The 25,530-nt window shown below is 44.8% G+C and overlaps 1 protein-coding gene across 9 annotated transcripts in view; it reads left to right on the top strand.

The window, feature by feature from the left end:
* Positions 1-8,099: 8,099 nt before the first annotated feature.
* CAMSAP2 (calmodulin regulated spectrin associated protein family member 2) overlaps positions 8,100-25,530 on the top strand; it is a 107,801-nt gene continuing 90,370 nt past the window's right edge. For 2 of the 9 annotated variants that reach the window (XM_082464026.1, XM_082464030.1), the window contains exon 1: positions 8,901-11,414. In XM_082464026.1, the coding sequence (XP_082320152.1) occupies positions 11,276-11,414 (139 nt within the window). In that variant the 5' untranslated portion in view covers positions 8,901-11,275. Of the gene's footprint in view, positions 11,415-25,530 lie in introns of all 9 variants that reach the window. The other 7 variants (XM_082464027.1, XM_082464028.1, XM_082464023.1 and 4 more) reach the window with 7 other exon arrangements.

The following is a 25,530-nucleotide window of genomic DNA, read 5'->3' as shown; positions in this document are numbered from 1 at the left end:
TGGCGGTCCAGTGGTTAGGACTTGGTGCTTTCACTGCCAAGGGCCCGGGTTCAATCCCTGGTCGGGGAACTAAGATCCCAGAAGCCACGTGGTGCGACCAAAAAAAAAAAAAAAGCTATAAGTAACATTAAAAGAGAAGTGATACTACCATGTATAAAATAGACAGCTAGTGGGAACCTGCTGTATAGCACAGGGAGCTCAGCTCAGTGCTCTGTGAGGACCTAGATGGGGGGGATGGGGGGGATGGGGGGGATGGGGGGGATGGGGGGGGTGTGAGGTCCACGAGGGAGGGGATATAGGTATGCATATAGCTGATTCACTTCGTTGTACAGCAGAAACTAACACAACATTGTAAAGCAATTATTCTCTAATAAAAAGTAAAATAAAATAAAATGGTGCACCCATTTGGAATAATTAAAAAAAAAAGAAGTGATAAATTTGGAAAAATGACTATTTGAGAGACAAAGCTAATATATTTAATATATAGTATGTCTCTCACAAATCAATACAAGAAGATGAATACTGTAATAGATAAATGGGAAACTAGTCTTATAAGAGAAAAAAGGCAAATAAAATTGTGAAGAAATGTTTAACATCATTAGTTAGCAATTAAAGAAATATAAATTTAAAAAACAATGTGTACTCTTAACATATTGCTGGTATGCATGAAAATTTGTACTTCTCTGAAGAGCAGTATAGCATATATATCAAAAGACTTAACAAAAATGAATGGACAATTCACATTTAAGAACTTACCCGTATCTAAGAATAATCAGTGAAGTAAGCAAAGATGTATGTTCAAGTGTATTCCTTACAGCTTTATCATAAAAACAAAAATTCTCGAAATAACAAAAATATCCTGTAACAGGAGTTTGGTTACAAACAAACAAAAGTAATGCATCCAAACAATGGAATTCTACTATGCATTAAATTGATGTTTTAGATGAATAATTATTAATATCAAGGTATATTACTAATACTATTATGTGAAAGAAACAGGGTACAAATGGGATATACAATATGATCTCATTTTGGTACAAAATATATGGAAGTATATACAAAGCATATCTCTGGGTGGTGAAAGTACAGGTGTTTCTTTTTTCCATTTGCTTTTCTGTATTTTCTAAATCAAAGAAATAAATGTAGATTGCTTTCACCATGAGAAAAAGCTGTGAGTTTTAAGTATAAAAAATATACTCAATTGCAATTAGAAGAACGTATTCTAAATTGTTTTTAGTATTAATGTAGGGTTCCTTAAGTTATTTGTACTGTTTTCCCTTTTCCTAATGAAAAAATACGTACTTTAAAAAGTGCTGGCCAAGATTTGGGAACAGGCTGTGGTTCCGACCATTTTTTTCCGATCCTACCCACCACGTCTTTGCTCCCATCTCTCAGTTCCATCCTCACTCCCAAAAGTTAGCCAAACTAGCTAAGTGGCCTGTGGAAGGTAAATAACAAAACTCATTTCAAATGAAATCAAAAGTTAAATGATGTACAAGTATCCAACCTGCTTGAACCAGCCCCGCCCTGTGAATATTCATGTAGACAAACAAGATCAGTGGTGAGAAAATGGTTTGCTATTCGCACATGTCCAGGTGGTTCCGAGCATTTCCGATCCTATTTACCTTCAAATAAAAATCTCCTGATACTCTTTACAAATGGTTGTTATTATTCTGAATTGTGTCCACTGATGTAACAAAAAATGTTTTAAAATGCAATAAGAAACAGGTTTAAGCAGATTTAAAATGGATCAGCTAAAGCTCCAGAGCCTTTCTTCTGTTTTCAAGGACACGTCTTTTGTTTGGGAATCGTGGAGGATGATCTCTGCACATTTTTAACCCACTGGGCCATTTGTTGCTTTTCCTGCCTTTTCAACTCCAGCTTTGATTTTGAAGACCCTAAGTGTTTCTCAAGTGGCAAAAATAATGTTGAGTTACCCAAGTGCCATAAGCAATATCGTTTTGGATGCCACAGGCTTTTGCCTTTTCAAATGCTCAAGCTCAAGCTGTAATTTTCCTCTTCCAGTTTTATCCAGAACCTTTAAATCAACAACAGAAGAAACTAAACAGGAAGCTGCATTTCTCTGATGTAGAAAATGAGGAGGAAGATGGGGACAGATGAGAAAACTAAATCCGGAGAAGGAAGCCACCTTATTTTGTTTCTGTTAATCAAAATCATATATTCAGCATCCTCCCAGTAGCCTGGCCCAAAAGATCAAACATCAGAGAGAGGGGGCAGTACATTTTTCTAGCTGTCTATAGGGCATTACGAAAGGAACGACCATATCCTACCTTCAGCAGCAGTTCGAAATCCATTTAGAAAGAGGTCCACAAAAGTTGAAGCATAACTCCTAACAAGAGGTTTAAAGGAAGAATTGATTTATATTTTTAGTGACTAAAAAAGAAGGAAAATTTAGCCCATATGCCATCACTTGTTCAAATATGAACGTATTTGAAACGAGAGTGATAACTGTTTCCATAGCAAATATGATAACACAAAAATAACACATTTGTCCTTTGTTTTTCTGAATGCTATTTGGAGCCAGTTTTGTTTAAGAAGCTAGGCAGGACTAATTCACTTAGTTCGGTCGATTAGAGCAGTGACCTCCAGACTGGGATTTCACAGAGCAGCGATGGTTCCCAAATGAATGAATAAGTAAATAAACTGAAGAGGAGAAAATACAGGTTGTCCACTTTTCATTTCTCTAAATGAGGATACAAAAAGCTCAACCATCGTCAGTAATCATGGTTATTCCATGAGAGAAAGGACATTTTAACAGAAAAAAATCAGGAAGGGAACAATCTCATAATAAAAAATAGTCCTTCAGAGGAAGAAAATTAGTTTATGGAAAAAATCACTACATTTTCTCACTATAAATTCTAATAAAACATAATAGACTAGTATTTAGGAACCAATGGAAATGACTTAGTATAGTATTAAGGAGATTAACTTTCCATTTTTAATTCCTGTATAAGCTAGTTAAGTTATATTGGTCTGATTCACGGTCTTAGAATGTGTGTTGATGTGTATTTTTTGTTACCTGTTAATTCACTGATTCTTTCTTCTATTCAACAAATACTTCCTGTGGTCTATTATATATTAGGCACTGATGGAGGTTATGAAGCAGAATAAGATTGTCTCTTCTCTTTATTTTTTTTGGTTTGTTTTTTAAATTTTTATTTTATTTATTTTTTATACAGCAGGTTCTTATTAGTTATCCATTTTATACATATTAGTGTATACATGTCAATCCCAATCTCCCAATACATCACACCACCGCCCCACCCCCCTGCCGCTTTCCCCCCTTGGTGTCCATACGTTTGTTCTCTACATCTGTGTCTCTATTTCTGCCTTGCAAACCGGTTCATCTGTACCAGTTTTCTAGATTCCACATATATGCGTTAATGTACAATGTTTGTTTTTCTCTTTCTGACTTACTTCACTCTGTATGACAGTCTCTAGATCCATCCACGTCTCTACAAATGACCCAATTTTGTTCCTTTTTATGGCTGAGTAATATTCCATTGTATATATGTACCATATCTTCTGTACCCATTCGTCTGTTGATGGGCATTTAGGTTGCTTCCATGACCTGGCTATTGTGAATAGTGCTGCAATGAACAATGGGGTGCATGTGTCTTTTTGAATTATGGTTTTCTCTGGGTATATGCCCAGTAGTGGGATTGCTGGGTTATATGGTAATTATAGTTTTAGTTTTTTAAGGAACCTCCATATTGTTCTCCATAGTGGCTGTATCAGTTTACATTCCCACCAACAGTGCAAGAGGGTACCCTTCTCTCTACACCATCTCCAGCATTTGTTGTTTGTAGATTTTCTGACGATGTCCATTCTAACTGGTGTGAGGTGATACCTCATTGCAGTTTTGATTTGCATTTCTCTAATAATTACTGATGTTGAGCATCTTTTCATGTGTTAGCTGACCATCTGTATGTCTTCTTTGGAGAAATGTCTCTTTGGGTCTTCTGCTCATTTTTTGATTGAGTTGTTTGTTTTTTTAATATTGAGCTGCATGAGAAGATTGTCTCTTCTCTTATGGTGCACAGAAAGAATTATAATTCAAGACAAAACTTACCATGAAAGGGCACAAATCGATCCTGGAAGCCAACGGTGGGGCAGTGAAGGCTTCATGGAGAAGGTGGCATTTGAGGCAGATATTGAAAGATGAGAGGATTTCGATAGCTCATGTTGGTCTGGTGGAGGGTGTTATGGAAGGAGGTTAGAAAAAAATCATCCAAATCAATAAGCCTGGGAAAGGATTCAAAATGTTCAAGGTCTTGAGAGCAATTTGGCTCGATATGTAGTGGAGAACTGGGGAAATACAAACATAGCGAAAGCCATTTTATAGGGGATCCTCAGAATCAAGGCAAATGTTTAGACCACGTCTAGGAAGCCAGGCAGAGCAAGCAAGCAGGTGTGTGCAGATGGAGAGATTCCTGACCTTGAAATCAGGAGCCGTGACTTTGAGTGTCCGCTCTGTTCTGCCCATGAAACCTTGAGGAATTCTCTTACTCTCTCTGGGCCTCCATTTTCCAGCTGTAAAATGCGATTAATACCTCGAGTACATGCTATCTTATTATTCAATTCAATAAGCTGCAGTATGTGAAAGGCCTAGGACAGTATCAGACACATAGTCTGAAACCATGAAAGTTTGCTGGTTGTGGATATTTGTTGAATCACCAAAATTCAGGTTTAGGAAGATTCTCACATTCACCTGTGGGCTCAGAAAGTGAGAAATAGTGGGAGTGGATGAGAGGGAACGGAAGTGAGAGATATTCGGATTGGTTGGGTGCAGGGCTCAAGGACAATGACATGTTAGCAGCACGTGCGAGTCAGAAGCTGAGACACGGATTAGCGAACCGCCTGGTCCAGTGATGAGAGTTGAAGCCATAAAGACATCCCTGTGATGCCAGGAGCAGGAGTGTAGAGGAAGGAGGGGGCCAAGGGCTGAGTTTTGACAGTCTCCTCTGCTGGGCTTGAAAGGACAGCAGAGAGAACACGGGTCTCCCGGAGCCCACAGAACCTGAGAGAGAAGATGGCCTCAGGAACAAAGGGGCAGTTGTAAGTGCCACACGTCACGGGAGCCAGAGAAACAGGAGCACAGGAGTCACAACAGGAGCTCGTGAAGGACTTTTGTGAGCACAGTGTCAGTGGGTCGGGGGGAGCCGAAGCCACGTAGCAGGAAAGAGTGAAGAGGTGAGTTTAAAATAGATTAAGTTAATGTTTGGAATGAGTAAAGATGCCTATGAATCAAAAGGTACCAAAGCATATAAAGAGGAACCTAGGTCTCTCACCTACTCCTCCAATTTCTTGTTCAAACATTCAGGAATATCCATGGAGAGTCAATGAATATGTATTTTTGTTTTTGGTTTTTGGTTTTCGGGTTTTTTTAGTACTGAGAATTTTTTTATTGTTATTTTATGATAGTTTCACACATTTTAATATATACCTGATTCTTCATAATCTGAATTTATAGTAACATATCAGGCATGTTTTCCAAATACCAACTAAAACCTACTACTCTGCACCCCCCTTTCTACTTGACCATATGATGTCTTGGAGATCTCTCTATATGATCCCGATGTACAGCGTAATTTATTTGATCAGTCTTGACACAATCCTCTACTGGTGGGTATGTGGGATGTTTCCATCAAGAACTTGATAAAAAGAACAAAATCTTCATGAGTGACTAGGTGACGTTCTAAAACTCTAGACCTTGATGACTCAAGTAGTGGAACTACTGGATTTACCCACAAACAGCTGCATACATTCCCCTCTTGCTAGACTTCTTCCAGTTTTTTTTTTTTGGCCAAGTCATGCAGCATGTGGGATCTTCCCCCACCAGGTATTGAACCCGTGCCCCCTTCCCCGCTGCGTTGGGAATGCGGAGTCTTAACCACTGGACCGCCAGGGAAGTCCCCTTCCAGTTTTTATTTGGTCCTTGCCTTCACTGGAGGACCCCATTTCTTGTCCTGTAACCTCCCCTAGCCTTTTTGCATTATCCTATCATAATGCTTTCTGGAAATAAAAAAAGTAACGTCTGCTCTAAAGATTTAAATCTTGAACGCTAGCCAGCTGACTGATTAAACCTTCAGTTATGGTCTGGTAAAGTACAGAGATGTCACCCTCCCATTGTGGCCTGTTGGCATTGGGAGTACCTTAGAATTTGCCTAACTCTACCTCCTTTGTTTTACAGAAGTGGAAATCGGAGAGCAGAGAAGTGACATGTGTTCCCCCAAATCATGTGGCCAAACAGTAGTGGACCCCAGGGTCCTCACTCCCTTTTTTTTTTTTTTTAATAAATTTATTTATTTATTTATTTATGGCTGCGTTGGGTCTTCGTTGCTGCCCGCGGGCTTTCTCTAGTTGCGGCGAGCGGGGGCTACTCTTCGTTGCGGTGCGCGGGCTTCTCACTGCGGTGGCTTCTCTTGTTGCAGAGCACGGGCTCTAGGTGCGCGAGCTTCAGTAGCTGTGGCGCAGGCTTAGTTGTTCCGCGGCATGTGGGATCTTCCCCGACCAGCACTCGAACCCGTGTCGCCTGCATTGGCCGGTGGATTCTCAACCACTGCGCCACCAGGGAAGCCCTCACTCCCTTTTTTGTTTTTTGTTTTGTTTGATTTTTTGTTTTTTGGCCACGCCATGCAGCTTGTGGGATCTTAGTTCCCTGACCAGGGATTGAACCTGGCCCTGGCAGTGAGAGCGCGGAGCCCTAACCACTGGATCCCCAGGGAGTTCCCCCAGACTGGTGTTCTTTCTGTTTCCTCCAACATCCTTACCCGTCTTCAATGATTCTGAAAGTGGTAGAAGCATTGCCCATTACTGGAGACGCAGGTTTGAGCAGGGAATAAATAAAGGACAAAGGTCTTAGGGATCTGGGAAACGGGTGGGACACCCCTGGGAAGCTGAGGGCCAGGCTTCTCGGTTGGGTTTAGACACTGACTCACGGGGCCCTGCTGGGAGGGTTTGGGGATCCCAGGGTTTCAGCTGCCCCAGCTCCACACTTGGCCTCAGACCACACAGGCCTTGCTGGAGTCGCTGTGAAGGTTGATGAGGTAATCCTTGTAAAACTCTGTTAGCTCTGCGGGCGAAAACCACAACCGTGTCTAGAAATGATGGAGTGCCCGCCGTTCGGCCCACACTCTTCTACCCCAACTTGGTTTACCAGATGCGGCTATACTTCAGCCAGTTTAACATCTTATTGTCATCGGTTAGCTAAGCATTCTTGGTTTTTTTTAAACCTACCCCACCCCTGCCAGTCATTCTTAACCTGGCTGATTCAAAGGTGACTTATTCTAGTTCCTTGAGTTTCAAAATAACATAAGGTCTCCACCACTTCCTTAAGTCCTCTGTACCTTGGTTACTCCATTTGCCAAATGAGGAAAATCGGGCTGTGGTGAAGGTTAAATAAGTTAATGTATGTGGAACAGGGCCTGATACACACAAAGTGCTCAATAAGCATTAGCTCCTGTTAGTGTAACTAATTGAAAATGGATGACAGTTTGTGAATACGTGCATTCAGTTAAAGAAATAACGTGCATTCTTACTGTAGTGCTTAGTGTAGTGTAGTGTTTAGTGTTTCTCTGTTTCCGAGGGGACTCAATGAAGATTTCTGTGGGTGAAGTAACGAGGCTTTGAGCCTATGAAGATGTAATCATGCCAACGGGAGGAGAGTTGGGCTGCCCAGGCCCCGAGATCTCTCAGTTTTCCCATTCAAAATTTGCTTTCTCAGCTCTCTTGTTCGACACTGCAGCCTCAGCACCCAGGTACTCAATCAATATTGGCTTATGAATGAATGAATAAATTTATGAGTCTATCCAAAGACAGAGAAATGGAGGATGGCTCCAAGGAAGGAAGTCTGGCTGACATTGTGGATTTTCCAGGAGAAAGGAGATCAACTTTTAAAACAGAGAGGAGGAGGAATAGACATGTAGGAATAGTGTAACTGTTGCCTGATGGATAGATTCCAAGCCTGGAGATAAAAAATAGAGGGATGGTTGTACAGTTGGACAAGCTGGCCCAAAGAATCATTGGGTTTTGTTTCTGATTTTTAATGAAGTCAGATACCTCAAGAAGGCAGCGGAGAGCGTTTCTTTTTGACAGCGGTACTCTGCAGAGATTTCCAATTGTTAAAAGGGATCATTCGGAAGGTATCACAAAGAGCACGCTATTAGAGTGTCTGTCTCCCTGAAAGTAAATCCTTCTTCTTTGTACTCAGGGTGTTTCTCTGTTAATAATAGCCTCCTACTATGACCCCAAGTTTCACAGCCTCCCTGAAAGTAAAAGCTGCTCTTTGTGTAGGCATTTTTTTTTTTCCATTCCTACACACACTCCCCCCCAATTGGGGTCATAGTTATGCCATCGCTACTAAATGCATCACCACTGAATCAAAGGACAAGCAGAGCAACTGTCTGTGCTTCCTTCTGTTCTTCATCGTGTTTATTTAGGTTGAAATCGTTTTCAGTAAAATTCAACAAGCATTCACCCAGCACCCTCTGTGAGCGAAGCACTGTGCTAGGTCACAAACACAGCATAGAGTTGGTTGGGCGTGGTTTCTGGCCTCGAGAATCTTGCATTGGTTTGCAGATGGTCACGGTGACTGGTGAAATGCTTTGGCATCTCTCTTCAACCTTTCCAGTATATAGGTTTCTCTTAATTTGACTTGTCACTTTAGGATTTCGTTGAAGGTGAACTTAAGTACATTCGGTTTAACAGAAGTCTCTACGAAACCCTCCTGATCCCTCTAACCGGATGTTCCCTCTGCACTTTATGTGCACTTACCTCTTTTACGTCATTGTATTATATTTATTTATGTACATGTCAGCCTCCGTAATCTGGGGAGGGAACAGGCACAGGGAAAGGAGCCCGGGGAGCGGAGCCAGAAGACCTGTGCTTGTTTTTGAAGTCAGACTCAGGTATGAATCAACCATGAAATCTTGCCCACGCAACTTAATCCCTCTGATCCTCAGTCCTGTATCTAGAATTGAAGATAGTAATAACGCCTATTTCACAGCATGGATGTGAGAATTAAGGTAGTTATCATATGAATGTGCTGTGTCAACTATTATTCACATGCTAGTTTTATTATCCCCTGAATGATCTAGCAAAAGGCCTTGCCCATGAGAAATACTTTATTAATATTCATTCACTTATTGAAAAATGACATCAACCACCCTGTGGTGTGTTATTCTTGTCACTCACGTTCTTTTTGTAGCCCATATTGTTAGTAGGTTTATCTGTAATGCCCTACTAGGTTCCGGGGGAGTATTTGTAGGGATCAAAGGGGCCTGCTTGCCAGTGGAGCTGCCCTTTTAGATAGTAGGGTCCAAAGCCCCCTCCCCACCCCCCATATTTTGTATGTCCTGCTTCCATCTTAAGGGCAGGGAGTACCAGAGAAGCCCTAGTAGTTAAAGCATGGACTTTGGAGTAAGACAGTCCTGGGTTCAAATCTTGGGTCAACCAGTTTACTAGTTGTGTGATATGGGGTAATTTTCAAATTTTTCTGAGCTTTCCTTTTTTGTATGTGTGTGAAATGAAGATAACAGAGGGTTGGACAATGATTAAAATTCGATAATGTATTGAAAGGAGATAACGTGAGGAATTCTGAGTTAAATAAGCTCAACAAGAGTGAACTACGATGATATCCATCCCGAGTCCTTGTACATTAATTGAACAAGTACTATGGGTTGGGCCCTACATGGGTGTGGGAGATAGACACTGTCATCAGTGGGAAGACAGACAAGTCCTAGATGGTTGCATGTACAGTATGTGCAAGAGCTGGGACGGAACAGCACGGTGCTCTGGGAACAGAAGAGCACCTGCCTGGCAGCCCTGACGGGGAGGATCAAGAGCTGTCAGGGAAGGCTTCCAGGAGGAGGTGATTCCTGTGAGAGCCTTGCGGGCTGAGTAGGAGTGAGCCAAGGGGACAGAAGGAGCACGGCCGAGCCAGGACACTGACATCTGAGAAGATGCCCCTTCGGGATAACGGAGCGGCTCTGACAAAATGCAGCCACAAGGGTTTGTGGATGCCAGGTCATGCGGTTGGCTTCGTGCAGGAACGGATGCTTTGTTTGGAGGCGCTGATGGATGTGCCCCCCCTCCCGAGAGAGGACATTTAAGTGGAGAGCATGGAGTAAAGTATCCTGAAGTCATGAAATCAACACCGGTGGGGAGCTTCCCAGATCCTCAATCCTGGTCAAGCCTCACGTGTGACTTAATCACCCCACTTGACCTCTATACCTTTGTGGTCAATCAGCGATCACACCCACCCCCTCGGGTTACTTAGAGGACTAGATGGAATTGTTTAGGCACAAGTTGGCAGCAAAGTGTGTGCCACTAAATAAGCATTTTAATAAACATCAGTTCTCTGTGCCTCAGCACTGCGTCGCGAAAACACGAAAGCCACAGCGAGGCCCGTCTCCCCCTCCCTCCCCGCCTCTCCAGCAGGGTCAGCGGCCGCCGCACGCCGGGCCAGGACGCCAGGATGTGCACTCGGCTGACCAGCAGAGCCGCCGCCGCCACCGCGCATGCTCCGCGGGCCGCCGGGACCCCCGCTGGGCGGCGGGCGGGGCGGGCCGCGCGAGGACGCATGCGCAGACCCGCGCCGTCGCTCGGTCCAGTGCGGCAGCTGGAAAACCGCAGCTGCGGCGGCGGAGGCGGCTACAGCGCGGGCGGCCGCAGGGGAAGCGCGGGGCAGGGCTGGCCGGGCGGGGCCCGAGCGCCGGGCTGACGGCGTCCGCAAGGCGGAGGGCGCGGTGCGGCAGCGCGGCGGTGGCGGGGAGCGGGCGCCAGGAGGGACGGCTGTCGGCGCCCGCGCCGCACGGACTTTGACGTTCTCCGCGGCGGCTCCGGCTGCGCCGGGTGGGGGCCGCCCGAGTCCCCCGGCCGCGTCCCCGGAGAGTCCCAGCGGCCCCGCGCTCCGGCCGGCGGGCGCCCCGAGGGCAGGGCCGCAAGCGGAGGGCGGCGCTGCGGGCGGCGCGATGGCGGGACGGCCCCCGCGACGTGACCGCTGAGGACGCCCCCGCCGCGCCCGGGCCCGGCCGCGCCGAGACAAAGGGGAGGCGCCCGCACGCGCGCTCGCGGGAGGCTCGCGGGACGGCCGGACGCGGCGCCGCCTCATCCCGGGCCGGGCGCGCGGGGCCGATGCTCTGAGCGGCCCGGACCCCGGCCTGGACCCAGACCCCGACCCCCACCCCCCAGCGCCTACCCCGCGGCCGGCAGCACCATGTGAAGGGCGGGCCGGCGCCCCGAGCGCGTGAAGATGGGGGATGCTGCAGACCCCCGGGACGGGAGGAGGACGTTCATTGTTCCAGCCATCAAGCCCTTCGACCACTACGACTTCTCCAGGGCCAAAATCGCCTGCAATCTGGCCTGGCTGGTGGCCAAGGCCTTCGGGACAGGTACGTGGTGCCCGCCCCCCATCCCTCCATCCCTCCGTCCCCCCGTCCCCGCAGGCTGCGCGCGTCCCCGTTTTGTTTCCCATCCTCTGGTCTCCTTCGCGCGTGTCTCCGCGCACAGGCTCGGGGACGCGATGGGAGAAGAAAGGAGGGGGGATAACGCAGGTTTGCTCTTCAATCAGGAGCCCTTGATTTGGGCAGGTGGGATGCGGCCAGATTCCTTTTATTGGATAGCAAAAGTGGGTGTGTTTTTTTGTTTTTTGTTTTCCCCCTCCCAGTGACCAATTTGGTCATGTTTTTACATGGGGTGGTTTTAATTTGTGGTATTTTCCTCATCGTGCTGCATTCATTTCCCCCACAGTCATAGTTGTGATTACACCACCGAGAAATCTGAGTTGGTTTCGTTATTATTGGAAGGAGGTGGATGGCACACAGACTACACTGATTTTGACATTTGTAACCATGGCTGCGATTCAGGATCCGTGGACTGTACCGTGGCCTCTGTCGGAGCGCAGTATTAATTTTTGTCGTCATTCTTGAAGCCCGTGTCCTCCCGTACACGTTTCAGGCTCTATTAAACCAGTTATTAAAACCCGATATTTAGCTTGCTGTGTGTCATGTCCTATTTTTACTTCGTGTTCAGACACATTCCTTTTCCCAAATATTTTGGCTTCATAAATTAAGAAAAACAACAACTCCCTACTGTGGGATTTTTTTTTTTTTTTTAAATAGAAGAGTTTTTGGAGGGCATGTGCTGTTGACACAAATTGTATAGGACGGTAGGCGTCAGACACTCCCGCCTTTACCCAGTCTTTGCAAAATGACAGGAAAAGGGCCTCCTGTTGTAATTCCTTAGCTGTTGCTTTAGGAGCCCATGTTGTGGAGCTCTGAAAGCATTGCCTTCTCACGTGGAGATGCTCATGGAAGGTAATTTCATCTAATAACTTTGAGTTATTTTGTAAGATTTCTGTGGCCTAGTTAATAAATATTGGATGTGTAAAATATTTATTGAGAAGTTTCTTATATTTACAGATTTTTCTCCAGATGTTAAATACAGGGGTTTTTTTGTTTTGTTTTTTTTTGAGGGGAAGAGGATGGCTTATTTCCAATTTTAGGACCGTGAAAATTTGTGGGTAAATGTTTTAATTCATTCTTACTGTTTAAACATACACAGCTGGATACATACACAGGTGACTATCAGGGCTGCATATTTAGTTAACTAGCAAATGAATCTCAATGTTTAGAAAACTATTTGAATTAGTTTTGAGGGAAACTTCACGTTACAGCGATTTTGTGTTTATGACAGCTTTTGTTTTATTTGAATTATCATGCTTTGATATTGAAGTAGAAAGATGTTAAAGGTTTTATTTATTTATTTTTGGCTGCGTTGGGTCTTCGTTGCTGCTCTCAGGCTTTCTCTAGTTGCGGTGAGTGGGGGCTACTCTTCGTTGCGGTGCGCGGGCTTCTCATTGCGGTGGCTTCTCTTGCTGCGGAGCACGGGCTCTAGGCACGCGGGCTTCAGTAGTTGTGGCACGTGGGCTCAGTAGTTGTGGCGCGTGGGCTTAGTTGCTCCGCGGCATGTGGGATCTTCCTGGACCAGGGCTCAAACCCGTGTCCCCTGCATTGGCAGGCGGATTCTGAACCACTGTGCCACCAGGGAAGTCCCGATGTTAAAGGTTTTAAAACTAGCATCAGGAGTAAATATAATAAAAAATTTATTTTGAAATAATTTAGATTTTAAAGATTTCTTTGGAACTAAATGTGTAGAGTAACACCTGGGAGGAAACACAAAGTGTTAGTATATTTTTGTTTTCTGGCACCACTGATATCGGTGGTGAAAATAATAGATGTATTTTGGTTTTAACTTAAGCAGCATACTGAAGCTAATATCCATTTAGAGGAGAAATGAAAGCTATTTAAGTTTTTTTTTTTTTTAAAGGTTTTTTTGATGTGGACCATTTTTTAAAGTCTTTATTGAATTTGTTACAATATTGCTTCTGTTTTATGTTTTTGGTTTTTTGGCCGGGAGGCATGTGGAATCTCAGCTCCCCGACGAGGGGTTGAACCTGCACCCTCTGCATTGGAAGGCGAAGTCTTAACCAGTGGACTGCCAGGGAAGTCCCTATTTAAGTATTTAGAAAAGATGGAAAGAGTGAAATTGATATAGTGACCTCTGTGGAAAAGCAATGTGTACAAAATGGAAGGCAGAGGGAATAGCAAAAATATTTTCTTTCCTTCTGAAACTGAGAGGAAACTTGTAGTACAGATGTCACAGTGTTGCCCTGGATTCACAAGGGTTCCTAACCAGAAAACGGCCTACTCCCTGGATACCTGTCAGGCAAGTTTACTAGATCCTGGACCAGTTGAGAAACAAGTGTTGAACACACTTGGCGAAGAAGAGAAGAGGAAGGAACAGAGTATCCGTGGAATGTGTGTTGTGCCTGGGCACTGCACTAGATGCTTTGCATTATGTCGTGTATTTGGGACTTACAGCAGCTCTGTGATGTAGGTGGCGTACTCCTCATTTAAAAAAGAGAGGACGCCAGTGCAGAGAGGTGAAACAACTTCCCCACGGTCACAGTTTTAGTACGGGCAGACATGAGCTTTGATTTGATTGTCTGACTGAAGGGTATGACGTTGGTGAGGGCAGGCATGCCTCTTGTATGCCCGATACCTCAAACACATTGCTTCGTTTATTCCCACAGCATCCCTCTGGAAAGATATTGTCTTCATTTTGCAGGTGAGGGAAGAAGCTCAGATGAATTTGCTCAAGGTTAAACATCTGGCGAGCGGTGGATCCCGCGGGCCAGTGCAGGTCTTTCTGACTCTTAAGTCTACGCTGTTTACCCCGCTCTGCACAGTAAGCCTCTCATCTGCCAGTGTGCAGAATGGGCACACAGCACGCGTTAGAAGTCTTATTGACTTATTTTCTTTAAAGGATGGGCAGATCTTAACACACTCTCAGGTGGTTTAGATGAACGTTGTTGGTACTTACAGTTGTCTTGGCAACAGAGTGGATGAAAGTCATATTTAAAATGGAATGAAAATCAAGCTTAGAAGACCTTAAGAGTCACTTAGTAACAAGAAATTATATTATTAAGAATGTTATCTTTGTACATTTTGTTTATTCTTTAATCAACAGTCTTTCAAAGTATAAATTTATATGGAGTGAGTTGAAAAAATGTAATGTTTCATTTCTTTTGATGTAAATTTTCTGCATTTGCTGCAGACACTGTTATATGGCAGATGTTAGTAGACAACATATTTCAGAGGTATTGCTAGTGGTATTCAGTTAATCATTCAAAACATTAGCCCAAATTTAAGTTATGATTTACTAAAATCACTTCTTTAATGATGACATGTCCGGTCTTCAGGCACCAATTTAGTCTTTTTCCGTTAGAAAGTTTCTAACTTTTGACATATTAAAAAGAAGTCAATTTTAGAACCGTATGTTGGAAAATTCATTTCAAATGATAGCTAGAAATCAATTTTGGGCACAGAATGAAGTTACTGAACTATAAAAGGTAAATAAAGTGCTAGCATTGTAATACCTAGAAAGCAAATAGAGTATTTACTTAATTTGAAGTCTTCTATCAGAGCTTGGAATCATATTCTTTTTCTTTACACTAAAAATATTCCAAATAACCCAAAACTTCATAGTTTATTTTGTGGAAGAATGCAGGTACAGTTTTGATCAAATGAAGAATAAGTTTGTTTAGGTGAATTTTAATCTGTAAACCAATTAGATACTTTAAGCAAATTGCGGAAGAGGGGGAAGTTAAACTGTGCTGTGTCTAATGTATTTGAACAGCTTAACCCGTTTAGCAGGGATATTACTGAGTTTGCTTTAAGTGCTTTGGGGGAAATGATGGGTGCAAACCCTTTTATGACCTTCTTCCTTACTAAATTCTTGCATTTGGAGGCAGCTCTGTGAGGCTTGCAGGATCTCAGTTCCCCAGTCAGGGATTGAACCCAGGCCATGGCAGTGAGAGCACTGAGTCCTAACCCCTGGACTGCCAGGGAATTCCCAGCATTTGGAGTTCGTAACATGGCACTTAAGGCCCAATTCCTAGTGTCACTTTATCATTTCAACTTTATCAACTATCATTCTCCCTTTCATACCATGTAGTTTGATACAAACTACAAAACATATAGCAGAATATAAAATCATCTGCTATTTTAAATAACCCTTATTTCATTTCTTTGTATATCCCAACACGTTTTCTCAAAAACTTGTCTCACACCTGACTCTCATGCACGTGTGAAGGATGTGCTGTCAGCGGACAGCACTGTGGTTAAGAGAGACTGATTGTAGAGAGGCCTGTTTGGGAAGTTCTTGTAGGAGTCTGGGCAAGAGATCGTGAGAGCTTGAAGCAGCCGTGCGGAAATGCTGCTAATATTAATTGAGTACTTACTGTGTGTCGGTCACTTTCCGTGTGTCATCTCATTTTAATCCTCATGCCAGCCTTGAGAGGTGGAAACTGTCCATCACTCCAGTGTTACCGATGAGGAAATGAGGCCCAGAGGGTTAGGGACTCACCCAGAGCCACCCAGCTTATGGTGCTGTGTTCTGAGCCTGATTTCAGGCAGCCCACTTTACCATGTGCTGTTTGGGGAGAAGTCAAATGAATGGAAAAGAGGCAAGAGATAGAAAAAACATTGCAAAGGTATAATCCCTAGTGTTTCTAATTCTTTATTTATTTTTACTTATTTTGGGCTGTGTTCGGTCTTCGTCTCTGTGCGAGGGCTTTCTCCAGTTGCGGCAAGCGGGGGCCACTCTTCACTGTGCGTGGGCCTCTCACTATCGCGGCCTCTCCTGTTGCGGAGCACAGGCTCCAGACGCGCAGGCTCAGCAGTTGTGGCTCACGGGCCCAGTTGCTCCGCGGCATGTGGGATTCTCCCAGACCAGGGCTCGAACCCGTGTCCCCTGCATTGGCAGGCAGATTCTCAACCACTGCGCCACCAGGGAAGCCCCCTAGTGTTTCTAAATGACTGAATTTGGGGTGCATGGGGAGAGGATGAGGTCCCCTGAGGTTGTAAGGAGAATGAGGTTACTTGAGCTTTTGAGATTTGGTGACTGGGAGGGTGAGTCCAGTGCCATTGGCAGAGATGGAGAGCAGCAAGTTAAATGGCAAGTCAGCTTTGTTCTGGGGAGCCTTAAGCTTGATGTGTTGGCCAGATACCTTATCTGAGAAATCTAGTAAGGTAGGTAGCTGTAAATGTGGGTAGGGAGTATGATTGATCAGGTGAGGCTACAAAATAGCAATTTGGGAATCTTCTGCCTATAAAGTGTAATTGAAATCAGAAGTAGATGACACTGTAGAGCGATAGAAAAGATTTGAGACAGAATCTAGGGTGGTGAACACTTAGAATAGTTTTGGGAGGAGGCTGAGGAAAAGAAGATGGAATTAGAGCAGAGAGTTAGGAAAAGAATTAAGAAAGTGTAAAGATACTGAGGCCCTGGAAGGAGAAAGTTTCCAGGCGGGTGGTCTTATTAACAGTGTCAAAGGCTACAGGTATTTAAACCATGCCTGAGTGGCACATACGGGTGGCGGGTGGAGCATGTGGTCTGTGTGCCAGCACAGAGCTCAGAACCCAAGTGCCGTTAGTGCAACAACATAGACCAGCAGGATTGGAGGAGGTTTATGTGATGAGTAGTGGGAGATGCAGCTTGAAAGGTAAATTGGGATTGTTTGAAGGGCCACGTTAGGGAATTTGGTATTTGTTTAGTAAATAAATAAATTATCCTAAGCACATTGGATTTTTGAAAAGGCTACTATGATTTATTGAGCACATACTTTGTGTTAAGTACAGTTTTGAACATTTTATATGCCTTATTTTAATTCTGAGAACGACCCTATTAAGTAGATATTATTTTGTTTCTTCTTCTGCCACTCTAAGGTAGGGTTTCCCACTGCAGAACTACTGGCTGGCTCCTTCCTTGTTGAGGGGGCTGTCCTATGCATTGTAGGATTTTAGCAGCATCCTGGCCTCTACCCACTAGGTGACAGTGGTATTCCCCACTCCTACTTCTTCCCCAGTTGTAACACCCAGAAATGTCTCCAGACATTCCCGCTGTCTCCTGGGGCCAATACGACCCCAGCTTAAGAATCACTGCTATGAAGACTGTGAGATACACCTTCAATTTAAAAAGGTTTTTTGGACATTAAAGTACGAATTTGTTACAACATGTCCTGATTTCACAGATATTCAAATGGAAAATAAGAATTTAGGAAATATGATAGTTTGCCCTTTTTATAAAAGAGGAAATGGGTTTAGAGGGGTTAAATAACTTGCCCTTGATCATCCAGCTTGTAAATGGTGGAACAAAAATTAGAGTCAAAACCTTTATTATACTAAAGTTTGTATTTTGACCTCTGTGTTATACTCTTCCTAGAGTTCATTACAGCTTTGTAGTATAATACTGGAAGTGAAGGCACAAAGAAAGCATGAAAACCTTACAAATGTAAGTCTTAAATTTTTTGTTTTTCGTGGAATTTAAAAGTATATTTAATTTTTCTTCAACGAACCTGTTTGTATTTGACTAGTTAGTACAGAAATAGGAAACATATTTAGCATCGGTCTGTCATTTCAGGGTCGTTCCCCGCCCTCCCCCACCAGTGGATCTAGTTTTTTAGGTACTAGTTTATGGACCTTTTCTATTGGTAAATTACAAATAATGATCTTTAAATTAGTATTACACATTTGTTAGTAGTCACAGCGTGGTACTTCTGCTGAGATAATAATTGTATTCACTGATCACATTTAGCACTTTCCTTCCTGTGCCTTGCATGGTTTCTCCTTTTCTTTTTAAACACGCATTCTGCATCAACGTAACATTCTGGGTTAAAGGGCGACACCCTGACACTGCAGTGTCTTTCCAGCTCTCCTTCTACCACCTGCTCCCTTTTTGGGGGGCTTTTTCCTAAAGTCTTTGTCTCAGTTCCCCTGCTTGCTGAATAGTCATGATGATAAGCATTTGTTTTGCCTTCTTTAGAAGAAAAAGCATATACATTGAAACATGAATTGATCCACCTCACACTTAGGCTACCTTTGGATATTCTGTTTCCCATTGTGGAATGGGATTGTATTTCTTTAATAATTTCAAAGAATTCTTTTTATTAAAAATACTTTTTTCGGGAACGAAATTGGGTCATTTGTAGAGACGTGGATGGATCTAGAGTCTGTCATACAGAGTGAAGTAAGTCAGAAAGAGAAAAACAAATATCGTATATTAACGCATATGTGTGGAACCTAGAAAAATGGTACAGATGAACCGGTTTGCAGGGCAGAAATTGAGACACAGATGTAGAGAACAAACATATGGACACCAAGGGGGGAAAGTGGTGGGACGGGGTGGTGGTGGTGGTGTGAATTGGGAGATTGGGATTGACATGTATACACTGATGTGTATAAAATGGATGACTAATAAGAACCTGCTGTATACAAAAATAAATAAAATTCAAAAATTAAAAAAAATTTTTTTTCCAACTATGAACTGGGAAAAATAAAACAGAGGCTGGGAATCCAGCACTAGAGAGAAAACCGAACTCCCTCTGTAACCCTCACGGTTGCACCCCGAGTGTTAGGCCTAGTCGAGTTTATGAAGCACCTGAAAATGGTTTTTTGAGGTAAAGAAATAGAATTTCAGTTCACTGAAAAAGTATTCGTCTCCTTACTCCATATTTAACAAATACAGGTTCCTGGGAATGTGTGTGTATGATCTTAAAAAGTTACTTTGAATCTACCCCCGTTCCCACTCCCGGCCGTCTCCTTCAAACCATTTTCTATCTCTAAAATGGGAATTACAAGCAAATTTTGAGTACTTTAGGCTCTTGGAATAAAAAATACTTGAAATGTTTGAAATACTTTAAAAGACATTTGTCCTCAGCAAAGGAAAGTTTCAAAGTAGATGGTTTCATTTTTTTCTGCTGGCATTTTACTACTACTTTCAAGACTCTCTTTCAACTGTCTTCTTGTTTTCCATTCTTTTTTTCTATGACATTCATATTACGAGGGTGCTGACTCGTAAATTTTTCTCTAATTTACGTGTTTTGTAGAATTTTGTATTGTAACAGATTTTGAAACAGCAGAAATATCCTTTTTTAGCTACCTCCATTTTTTTTTAAGATAAATTTTAGAGGTGTTGATTATAAGTTCTTGAAATTTTACTTTTGACACATAACATTTTTTGAAGAGGTGAGACAGGCACCGATTCAAAAGTCCAGAGGTATAAAAGGCTAGGTCTAGTGGAAAGTCTCCTTCCCTCCTGGACCCTGAGCCACTCAGTTTGTGTTTTAAACTTGGTAATGTTGTTGGAAGACTGTTTCTCAAAAGATCTCTGGGAGTGCACTTACAAATGGTTGAAATGGCGATTTTAATGTTACGTGTATTTGACCACAGCGAGGAAAAAGATGTCTTGGATACAGAGCAGAGAATGCATTGGAGGGAGACGAAGGGTTGTGAAGGGGGAGCAGTTAGGAGGTTGTTATGGCCCAGGTGAGAGGTGGCAGCGGCTTGAAGGCGGATGGATACGGAAGGAAGTGGATGCGCGTCAAAGGTAAGACTTGGTGGTTGGCTGGACACGGCGAAGGAAAGATGGTATTGTGGGGCGTGGGAAGACCGACTTTCCTTGCTGAGGCACAGAACAGTGGGAGAGGGCCAGGGTGTGTGTGCGAGGGGAAGAGGGCGGGAGGGAGCAGCGCCGCGACGGGGGTGTGTGCGTTGGGCCCTTGAAGAGCCCCGCGTGGGGCCCAGAAGATCTCGGGGATGAGAGGCGAGGTGGTGATGGAGATACGCAGGGTGGGTAAGTGCCAGTCACCCCGCGGGAGAGTGTGGGGAGGCCCCCAGGACAGGAGAGCCGCAGAGAGTGACCAGAGGGGAAGCGAGGAAGCGGGACAGGAGGCCCAGCCTCGGGGGTGAAGGCGCAGCCGGAGGCGCCTCGGGATTTCGCAGCTCGGCGGCGGAAGGTGTGCAGGGGAAGCGGGGGAGGAAAGCGAGCGGGGCGGCCGGGGACGTGTTCGCCGCGGCACGGAAAGCGCACCTGGGTCGGCGGAGGGCAGGCGGGGGGGCGGGGGGGGGGAGGCTCCTCCCGCGCCCCGCCCTCTCTCACGTCCTGTCCCACGGCACCCAGGGCTCCTCAGAGAAACTTCTCTGCCCTTCTCCTGCCTCCTCCTTCCTCTTCAAGCAAACGAAGCCGTGTGACGATGGCAAATCTCAAACACCTACGATGACAGCGAACTTCCCTGTACTCCGCGTCTGACCTCCACGGCCAGCGGCTCACCCCCCCACCGCCCCACCGCCCCACCGCCCCACCGCCGGTTATTTAAAGCAAGTCCCGGACATCGTGTCATTGCATCTATAAACATACTAGTGTCTCCGGCAGCCCGGGACTCCCTTTTTATTTTTTTATTTTTATTTGTTTATTGTTTAAGATTTTTTGATGTGGACCATTTTTAAAGTTTTTATTGAGTTTGTTACAGTGTTGCTTCAGTTTTATGTTTTGGTCTTTTTTTTGGCCCGGAGGCATGTGGAATCGAACGCGCAACCCCCTGCATTGGAAGGTGAAGTCTTAATCACTGGACCACCAGGGAAGTCCCCAGGCGCTCCCTTTTTAAACTTTACCGTGGTCCTGCCGTCATCACACAGCTCCACATCACCAGTCATCTTTTTGTTTCCACTTTTCTGTTTTACAGTTCATTTGTTCCGGTCAATATCAAATAGGGACCATCCTTTGCAATTTGGTATGTCTCTCTAAGTTTTTAAAATATATAGGCTCCCCCTCCCATCTAATTTTGTTTTCCTTACAGTTTACTAACTGGAGAAACCATAGTATTTGTCCTGTCGTTTCCCACGGCCTGGATCACCACGGTATTGCTTAACAGGTTTCTTTTTGTCCCCTGTATTTCTTATACATTGACAGTTAAATATAGAGAATTGTACAGATTCAAGTTTGATTTTTTTTTTTTTTTTTTTGCATACTCCATAGGTTTGTGTACTTCCACCAGGAGGCACTTAATGTCTCGTTATTTCTCTTTGTGTCATGACTTCTTTGTTTGTTAGTGGGAATTCTCTTCCCTGTATTAAATGTCTGGGTGCCCTGGGGGAGAAATTCCCACGATGAAGTGCCAGGCACCCACCTTGGAGGTCACGGAGCAGGAAGACTCACAGACCAAATCAGAGTGCTTAAATCACATGGATTGTTAAATCAGTTTACAGGGAGAAGCGAGGGGAAGGAAAGAGGGGGGGTGAATTAACACACCCTCCCCGAATCCTGCAGCACACCACGCCTCGTTCTTTGTCTGTCTCTTTCTGCTCCATCAGCCTTGCCCACAGATGGTACGGTCACAACAACCAGCGCTGAGGTTCGAACAAGGAGGCCCACAGTGACACAAGGCCGCACACTTGCTCCACCAGAGACGCAGAGGACATGCATGCCTGCCACAGCTGTGGCTTGTCGGGAAGCCTGATGAATAGCCTTGGGTCTTGTGCGCCTTGGGCAGAGCACACGTAGGCCAGAATGTGTGTCACTGATGGGTGGCCCAGTTAAGCATTCATGAATTTTAAGTGTTCATGTATATTTAGTGTTCATTGCCTATTGTTTGTTTAGCCTCATGTATATTTAATATATCATGAATATTTATTGCCTGGTGTATCTTGTGTATCATGAATAGTTAGCACCTTGGGACCTCATGAATATTAGGTATCTTTTGCTTTTTCCATTCCTTACTATGTTTAACATACATACGCTGCTAATCACTTACCTTTATTTGATACATTCTTTGAGTTCTGTCCATGATTAACAACTTTTGCTTACTAGTACTTATCTATACTTCAAATGTCTTAAAAGGTTTCACATCTATTTTACAGACTTATGCATCTTTTATAACAGAATTGAATAGCCTCGGAAGTAAAAGTGCATTTTCTGAGGTACAGGAAAGGCAGGATAACTGTTCTGTTCTTTCCCTTTATTGGGGGGAAATTGGACCAAACTGAATGGATCGCTGGCCCCCAAGAATCTGGAAGGGAGTAAAGAATAGGGAGAAAGAGCATTTGAACAGTGGTGACGAGAGTGTGCCAAGGCTTTGCAGGGGAAGCGAGCGTGCATGGTTCCAGGAACCGAGTGGGCCGCCAGGGGCAGGGTCACGTCTTTCTCGTAGGTCAGAGGAAGGCTTTGAGTCCTTAAAGAAGCAGAAGTCATTGAAAACCCTGAGGTTTGGCAGGGTGTGTGACATGCTCAAGTTTGCCTACGGGAAATAAGCAGATTCTGGCTCCAGTAGAGAATGGTTTGGAGTGGGGACAGGTGTGAACATTGCAAGGACAAGTATAGGAGTAATGCAGTAGTGCAGATGCAGAGTTCCGAGAGCCAGGACCAGGAGGTGTGAGCTGAGATTGCGAGAAGGGGAGGGTTGGGCTGGATTTGGTGATGGATTTGGTCTGGGGCTTGAGGGACGCCTAGATGCCGCTGTACTTCTGTGATGCAGGGAACACCGGGAATGATTACGCTTGGGGAGAAGATTGATTTGGGGCATTTTGAGGTTTCATGACTCTCTTCAGCGTAATTTCAAATGTATAAGAATAGTACAAGGAACTCCTGCATACCCTTTCCCCAGGGTTACCAGTTGTTAACCTTTTGTCCCATTTGCGTTATGATTCTCTCCCTTTCCCTTCCCCCACATAAATCTGTGTGTGTCTGTATATACATACACACACACGTAATGTTTTCTGAACTGTCTGAGAAAGAACTAGAGACATTGTACCCTCTACCCCTAAATACTTCAGGCTCTCTCCTAAGATGAACGATAAGTCTCAGATGATCTCAGTAAAATTATAAAAATAAGGAAATTTAACTTCGACACCGTATTATCTAATCCACATCCCCTATTCAGATTTGCCATTGTCTTAATGTCCTGTGTTGCTGCTTTTTTTTTCCCATTCTAGGATGCAGTCCAGGATCGTGCATCACGTTTAGTAGACTTGTCTCTGTTGGCTCCTTAACCTGGAACGGCGTTTCAGTCTGTCTCTGTCTTCCGTGATACTGACATTGTGAAGCCTCAGCACCCCAGCTGCATGCTGAGCTGCGTGGCAGGCCCCTGCCCTGGGCACTGTCTTTGCCCTGTGCCCCTGGCACAAGCAGGCGGTTCCCTGCAGGCACCAACTGGGCCACCTCCTGCCTCGTGGTCCTCTGCCCTCTCTGGAATGCTGGGCCCTCATTCCGCCCCTGGGCTCCATGACTGGGATGATGGTCAGATTCTGGTGTGGCTGCGGGCAGTGTCCCAACAAGAATACCTAGACAGTCTGAAGGAACAGTACACAGACCCCTGCCCCAGACAAGAGGTGATGGAGACCCAGGAACCGGAGACGTTTCCCGACCCCCTCCTCCTCCTGTCCCCTGGTGCCACCCCATCTTCTTTGGCTTTCTTCCTTCTTGTCCTTTGACCACCTACTCTCTACTCTCCCTCCTTCCCTCCCTGCTCGCCTCCAGCTGACCCGCCCTCGCACCCCCTCTCATCCCTGCCACCTCCATCACCTGTCTCTCCAGCAGCAGGTGTGCCTTGTTGCCCCCTGCCTGGCAGCATGCCTGTGTTCCTCGGAGGACTTGGACAGGGATGCCCAGGAGGCACCAGAGATGAACCACTGGGCAGCCAGGCAGCCCCAGAGGAGATATATCTAGCCAGAGCACAGTTTCCTTACCCTCTGTTCCTCCCAGGATCAGCTTGACATCCTCCCTCACACGCCGAGATGCGTGTGGGGGCGGTGGGGGCAGGAGGTAGGAAATGACAATTCTCAGTACCCCCCAAATGTCTGAGCCTGCAGGGTCGATTTTTTCCCTTTATTAAAATGTATTTTTATCTTGTGAAAACAGTAGGCCAGTTATTTTATAGAATGTCCCTCATTTGCCTCTGTCTAATGTGTCTTCTTGATGGATTCAAGTTATACAAACCTGGCGGGACGACTGCAGAAGAGGTGCTGTGTTTTCAGTGGGTTGTGTCAGGGGCACACGATGTACGTTCAGTTGGTGATGCAGACTTTGATCACTTGCTTCAGGCGGTATCTGCCACTTCTCTCCGCTACAAAGTTATTATTTTCCATCTTTAATTAAGAAGCAATTTGTGGGGAGATAATTTGAAATACCCCGTTCACCAAACCCACCAATTTAGCATCCAAAATGATTCTTGCTTGAATCAGTTGTTATCCCATTTATTTTATCCCATTTTTAGTTGGTATTCTACTACAAGGAAGAGTTTTCCCTTTTTTTCTTTCACATCCGTATTCATTTATTTGTTTACATCAGGGTGGACATTCTTGTTTTATTCAGTGGGTTATAATCTTTTATTGTCATTATTTATTTTGATGTTCAGATTGTCTCAGATTTGGCCAGTGGGATCTCCTTCCGGCTGAATCCTGTGACCTTTTGACATGGTCCCATCATTTGTTAGCTTTTCCTTACTTTCCTTACACGTGCGTGCACGCACGCACACACACACACATGTTCTTAACTGATCTTGCAGTTTTCCTGCTCCAGCCCGGGAGGAAACAGCCATTTCTGGAGGAGTCCTGGTTCGTTTCTTTTTTTTTTTAAATTTATTTATTTATTTATTTATTTATTTTTGCTTGTGTTGGGTCTTCGTTTCTGTGAGGGCTTTCTCTAGTTGCGGCAAGCGGGGGCCACTCTTCATCGCGGTGCGCGGGCCTCTCACTATCGCGGCCTCTCTTGTTGCGGAGCACAGGCTCCAGACGCGCAGGCTCAGTAATTGTGGCTCACGGGCCCAGTCGCTCCGCGGCATGTGGGATCTTCCCAGGCCTGGGCTCGAACCCGTGTCCCCTGCATTGGCAGGCAGATTCTCAACCACTGCGCCACCAGGGAAGCCCCTGGTTCGTTTTAATGGGAGGCGTATTAGAAACTGAGATATAGGTGCGAGGCTTACTGCCGCTGGGATTGAGCAGACAGAGCTGGGAAACACGCACATGCAGATGTGACACGCAGCTACAGCTGCTTCTCCCTCTGTCACAGGTACACGTCAGACACCATGTGTTCATGCTGACACTTCCCGTCTCAGTCCAGCTCCGCAGAGCTCGCTCTGATTCCCCCCTTTCCATGTTTCCTACTGCCCTTGTC

This window comes from Balaenoptera physalus, assembly GCF_965194825.1.
Source record: "Balaenoptera physalus genome assembly, chromosome: 1".
NCBI classification, from domain to species: domain Eukaryota; kingdom Metazoa; phylum Chordata; class Mammalia; order Artiodactyla; family Balaenopteridae; genus Balaenoptera; species Balaenoptera physalus.
This window is presented reverse-complemented; position numbering and strand designations above follow the sequence as displayed.